The 6,328-nt window shown below is 35.6% G+C and overlaps 1 protein-coding gene across 1 annotated transcript in view; it reads left to right on the top strand.

Annotated features, from left to right (window-relative positions):
• LOC117120099 (proteasome activator complex subunit 4-like) overlaps positions 1-6,328 on the top strand; it is a 34,410-nt gene that overhangs the window by 13,868 nt on the left and 14,214 nt on the right. The window contains exons 13-20 of the mRNA XM_033265106.1: positions 572-726; positions 1,408-1,561; positions 1,911-2,009; positions 2,289-2,426; positions 3,047-3,262; positions 4,815-4,969; positions 5,582-5,677; positions 6,021-6,192. Coding sequence (XP_033120997.1) covers positions 572-726; positions 1,408-1,561; positions 1,911-2,009; positions 2,289-2,426; positions 3,047-3,262; positions 4,815-4,969; positions 5,582-5,677; positions 6,021-6,192 — 1,185 coding nt within the window. The remainder of the gene's footprint in view (positions 1-571; positions 727-1,407; positions 1,562-1,910; positions 2,010-2,288; positions 2,427-3,046; positions 3,263-4,814; positions 4,970-5,581; positions 5,678-6,020; positions 6,193-6,328) is intronic.

The raw sequence follows: 6,328 nt of genomic DNA, 5'->3' as shown, positions 1-6,328 counted from the left end.
GTACATGAAACAGCAAAACCATGTGCACTGCACTGGGCGAGCCAACCAATTAGCGTTCGTGTACGAAAATATGCCTACCCAGCTTCGTGTAGAAAATTATAGACCAGACAAGTTTTTCCATGGTTTGCACCATCGGTAGTTGTTCATCTCACTCAGTTCACTTGGTTTTAGATTATAACAACCCGGTATTAGACTCAATCAACGTTGCTGTTTAATGAAAATACGTTGCATTATGGTTTGTTTATTGTTATAGTAATATTGTTATTTTTACTTATGGTTGCTCTGAAAAGGGCCGTTTGTTTTGAATATTTTCGGGGTTTTTGATGACGTCATCGTCGATATGAGGCGTACATAAAACCGAGGGTTTGTATAACTGGGGTACGTAAAAACGAGTTTCTACTGTAATTAACTTTGCCCATGAGCAAAAGCGAAAGGCACATCGAATGATTGAACCTATGAATTTAAGGTCAAGAACCAGAAGCACAACTGCTGTTTCAAATTTTCAAATCGTTGCTATTGGGAGCATAAAAATTCCCAATAACATGAAAAGCCTTCTTATCTTTTTTTTAAGATAACGCTCCAAGCTATTTCAACCTTTTCGGCTTTGGTGCCCCTAGTGGACTGCTCCGAAGCGCCTATGCATTGGAAGGATTTGACAGAACAAGAGCGAGAACTCTGTTCAGCAACGGCAACTTTTGAAGCCTTCATCACATTGTTCATGGAGAGGTATTATTGTTGTTGCTGTTATTGCTGCTGTTACTGCTGTTGTTGCTGCTGTTGTTTGCTGCTGCTGCTGTTACTGCTGTTGTTGATCTTGTTGTTGTTGTTGTTTGTTGTTGTTACTGCTGTTGTTGCTGCTGCTGTTACTGCTGTTGTTGTTGCTGCTGTTGTTTGCTGCTGCTGTTGTTACTGCTGTTGTTGATCTTGATGTTGTTTGTTGTTGCTGTTTGTTGTTGCTGTTTGTTGTTGCTGTTGTTGTTCCTGTTGTTGTTGCTGTTGTTGTTACTACTGTTATTGTTGTTGTTGCTGTTGTTTTTGCTGTTGGATGTTGTTGTTGTTGCTGTTGCTGTTGTTGCCGTTGTTGTTGCTGTTGTTGTTGTTGCTGCTGTTGTTGTTTTTGCTGTTAGATATTGTTACTGTTGTTGTTGTTGTTACTGTTGTTATTGTTGTTGCTACTGTTGCTGCTGTTGTTGTTGCTGTTGGATGTTGTTACTGTTGTTATTACTGTTGTTGTTGTTGTTACTGTTGTTGTTACTGTTGTTGCTGTGGCTGCTGATGTTGTTCATATTGTTAGTTTTATTGTATTATTACTACTTCTGTGTATGTCACTTTTTGTTGATGTTGTTATTACTAGTATTTTATTGTTATTACTATTATATTTTTTATTATGCCCTATTATTTTGTCAGGTGCTTCACTCTTATTGAGAACAGCACATTTGAACACACCACGTCGCAAGATTCTACGCAAGCCAAGGTGAACCGGCAAGAGAGCCTGGCTGAGGTCGGAGTAGCGTCTACATTTAGTACCATGCTCAATCAATGCTCACCAGAAATCTACCAGGTAATCTATTTCTGCCTTCCTGTAAACTTTACGCCGGAGGAGCATTACAAGTAAAATTTAATTATTGAATATTGAGGTTCCTGCATAGTAATGGTGATAAATGAGAATGTACTTTTTTCTCAAGTTTTTTCTCTCCCTGACTTTGGACAATGAACTTTATCAAGTTGTTTCTCTCTCTAACAATGTACTATAACCTCAACTTGGTTTTTCCCTAATATTAGACAGTTTACTTCATTCTCAAGTTTCATTCTTTAAAATTAGACAGTATCAACGTTGTTTTTATCACTGACGTTGGAAAATACATACTTTCTGTTAATAATGTGTTTATATGATTTTTATACAATTGTAGGTTGCCTTAAACAAGCTGTTCAATTATGCATCCTCTAGAGTTCTTGAAACTAAAGTTGCAGGAAAGATGCTTGCTAGTATGTGCCGCTCAGCAGCCAAGGTAGGTAGTCATCCCCCCTAGTGAATTTTGAATCATTGAAACACTGAAACTACCTAGTAGGCCTAATCTTCTCTCTCACTGAGGCCTTGAGATATGTAACTATAAGCTAGACCAAGGTTTGTGGCCTGGTCCATGCCTTTATCTCGCCAGCATTGCTGCAATCAGGCTAGTATAGAAATAATTTCTTAGAACTCTGATTGGTTTTTTATTACCTATTACAAGAAAATAGTGGGGATCAAGTTGTTATATATATATTTTTTATATATTACTCTATCATAGGTGAATCCAAAGAAAGCCCTTGCAAAGTTCATCCCCCACTGTAGCAGTATAGTGTTGTCGCTGACCTCGTCTGAAGAGGCTCAAAACGAAGTTGAACTTGATAACGAGCTGCTCTTCAACCTACAAGTGTTGTCAGAGGTATGTGATTTTTGTTGATTTTTTAATTGTGTTTTAATAAAATAGGTAATAATATTAAAATTTTTTTCTTTTTGAAATGTATTCAAAAATGATCAGTACGGTTATTATCATTCTCATCCCACTGGGTCATCGTCATCATCATTATCATCAATATCAAAGTTGTCATTGTAATCACAATCATAATCTTCACCATCAGCATAATCATCATCACTACCACTTATTTTGGAATTGTAAGCACATAGAGACTTCATTGTTAAATCATCATCATCATCAATATCACCTTTATCATGATCATCACAGCAATAATCATCATCATTATCAACATCACCACCATAACCCATCATCATCATCATCATCATCATCATCATCATCATCAACACCTTTATCATGATCATCACAGCCATAATTATCATCAATTATGATATTTATCAACATCACCACCATAACCCATCATCAACATCAACAACATCATCGTCATCATCAACACCATCAACACCACCACAACCACCACCATAATCATATTTTTATTATTATTATTATCTCCACTTTGCCACAAACTTCTTGGGAGTTCTATTGCTTGTAATTAAAAAAAAACTACCTTTTCCCCCTGAAAATTTTAGATTGTTCGATGCGATAGTTCTGTGCTTTTAACCTACAAGAGCACCATCTTGGAGGTGTTACGATCCACACTACATCTGAGGTGTAAGCAGGGCTATGAGTTGGCCTGCAACGTTCTCAAATATTTCCTGAAGGCTATGACCATCCTGTATCCCCTGGAATATTGCAGCAATGCAGAGGGGCTGGGCAAGCCTATCTCTGAGTATCTCCCAATCAGAGTAAGTACCTCTTAATCTCATGAAACTGGCATAAATTGCTGGTGAAAAGTAGTTAATACATTTCACGTCAACAATGTAACATGTGAAAGCTTATGGCCCACTTTGGCGACTTGTTGACATGTCTCCTTTTAATGGCAGTGCTGTATAAAAAAAAATATAGAGCATCTGTGCTATAATAGAAATTTTCTGAGAAAAATTCTTGATTGCAGAATTCCATTTAAAAACTAGTGTTATAATGCTACCTAAGCCAGACACTAATAATATGACCTTGGCTTTTACCTTATTCTTCAAAACTTTCACTGTATATCAATATCTACTGCTCCACTAGAATCTATGATGATTCATTCATTGTTTTTTACATCACTCTGCTATCAAAGACAACAGGGGCGGATTGCTATAAGCGGTCTTTAAACGGTCTTAACGTTTAGCTCTATTACTACTGGTCTAAGCTTGCTAACCAGTTAGCAGTCTTAAATTTTAAAGCCTACTTGGAGGAGGCTTAAAACAGTCTAAAATCATTGTCATCACATGACGTTATAGGTACTAGACCTAGGACTAGATCATCAAAGACTGAGAATCGAACAACAAGTATTCTACAATCTTCTCAGCATCTATAAATACATTTATTTACGTTCATTTTGATATGTGTGCATGTGTTGATGCTTTATGTTACCAGGAAGTGCTTGTATAATACTCAAAGTGGTCTATAACGAAGACCGTTTTATAGCAGTGGTCTTAGCGGGGTGACTTTAGTAAGACCATCTAAGTGATAAAGCCTGCTTTATTCGAGGAGTAAAGACTACCAGTTAAGACCGTTTTATAGCAATCCGCCCCTGAACAAACAGTGGTGAATACATGACCTCTGTGACAGAGGTAAAAATATTGGATGCTACATATGTGGCAAAGACAAGCCAAACCAGTCACTCGTCGCAAAAATCAATTTTGAGTTATTAATACAGTGCTAGAGAGTAAAATAATAGCTATAAAATGGTAAAAAAAAATCATTCAAATCGGACACTTCCTTATGAAGTTACAAGCGTTTAATCACACAGTTGTTTAAAGAACAATATATGAGAAATCAGCCTTCAAAGTTTATGATTTCAGGCATTTCTCATGCAGAAACTATCTTTAAATCCTTAACAAGTGTTGTTTTCACATTGAAAATTGGGAAAATAACAGCATAGAATGATGTATAGATATATAAAGGTTAGTTTAGTGCAATAAAATAGATTTTTTAAAATTTGACATTCCAGCATGTTTTGGCCATTTTCTCTGTAACAGGATTTGCGACGAGTGACTGGTTTGGCTTGTCTTTGCCACATATGATTTTATAGTAATGGTATTAATGGTTTGGGCAGTGCATGATATGTGGTCTCTATAGTATTTTGTTCATTGATATTTAATTAGTACAATTTAAACTACCTTCTTGTTTGGTTATAAGGCACTACTAAAATCTAGAATCATATTTATTCCTACTATTAATGATCTGATTTTAAGGTATATTTTTGACTGAAACAAACATATATTTGCCTCAACTATGTGTTTACCTTAGCACTGGGCTATGACAGGTGATGTACACAACCTAAATATACATTGGCATATACCAACACCAGAGGGCATTGCAGCTGCCAAGGAAGTATTCGCTGTCTTCTGTCGACCAGAAATCGAGAAGCTGAAAGGTTTTGTTAAAGGTCAAAATCTTTCTAGGTAAAATGTTTTTATTATTTTTAGACCTTAATCAATTTTGTTTTTGTATTTCATCATCATCATCATCATCCAGTGATCCAATATCACCCTTCACTGTTGACTGCAATGTGTATGAAAATTTGGCACAATTTTGTATATTAACTGGCAACCTTTTCTTGCACTAGACATTCGAACACTAACTGTTTTGTGAAGTAGGCTTCTTATAGGAGCATGATTATACTGCAGTAACTGGGTCAAACTCTAAATGTAGTTGGTTATCAGACAAGGTGCTATCAGCCATTGGTCATCTGTCACAGCATAAGACCAGCTACCAACTCCCTGATAAGACTACATTCACACTGTACTTGGTATGCCTGTCAAATGAAATGAACTTAACACATTCCATTTTACAGAAAAATTTCACTACCACAGCATAGAGTATATCTACACAAGTGCAGTATATTCAATACATTTACAGAGATTGAAATGGTAGTCTGAGGCACATAGTCTGAGACAACCCTGTCACAACATACCTTTAAGAAACAAATCTAGCCTTTATGAATTCTACTACTATCATTGAAATGATTGATTTAAATTTTCATGTGATTATTCTTTTGTTTTTTTATTTCACAGAGAAGAATTGTTGCAGTCTTTAACTATAGTTTTGAATACTGTTATCGGTATGGCTTTCATTCTACCACGTTGGAATAAAGAACCTGTAACAGACATGTAAATAAATATACATCTTTAATAATTGGTTATTAATAAACAGAAGAAAGTTCTGTAATGCTATTTTGAATGGTGTTTTGCATCAGGAAACTCAATAGAAATTGTGATGGTGATTTACCGAGTATACAGTACAGTAATACGTCAAATTGGGGAACACATTTTACTGACAAAAAACACCATTTTTGTGCATGAAGGAGCAACATTGTTTTGTTTTGTTTTTCTTTTTTTAAAAGCAAAATTGTATTAATTCACATTTTGACATGGGGGTGTCTTAAGTATACCCATGCAGTTAGTATGTATTACAAAAAACCATCACTCCATTTTTGTGTTAAATACCTTACAGAATTGACTTCCGCGTGGAGTTTACTGAGCTGAATCTTAGCACCGGTATTCCTGAGACTGGGAGTGAATTTGAGAACACGAGAGAAGAACTAGCACTGCTTATGAATGACCTTCAAGTGTACATGTTGGAGAAACATGCAGATGATACTAAATCATTGTTAAGCATTATCACAGTGAGTTTGGCTTTTGTTATTTTATTTAGCAGACTTTAGTCTTGATAAGAAGAACTACTTACTATTAATGATATAGTTCTCTATTTCCTTTTATCTAAATATTTAGAACAGTTTTTTTTATTGGATACAGAATGAA

This window comes from Anneissia japonica, unplaced genomic scaffold, assembly GCF_011630105.1.
Source record: "Anneissia japonica isolate Jap-2015-1 unplaced genomic scaffold, ASM1163010v1 scaffold401_len1656234_cov178, whole genome shotgun sequence".
Lineage (NCBI taxonomy): Eukaryota > Metazoa > Echinodermata > Crinoidea > Comatulida > Comatulidae > Anneissia > Anneissia japonica.
This window is presented reverse-complemented; position numbering and strand designations above follow the sequence as displayed.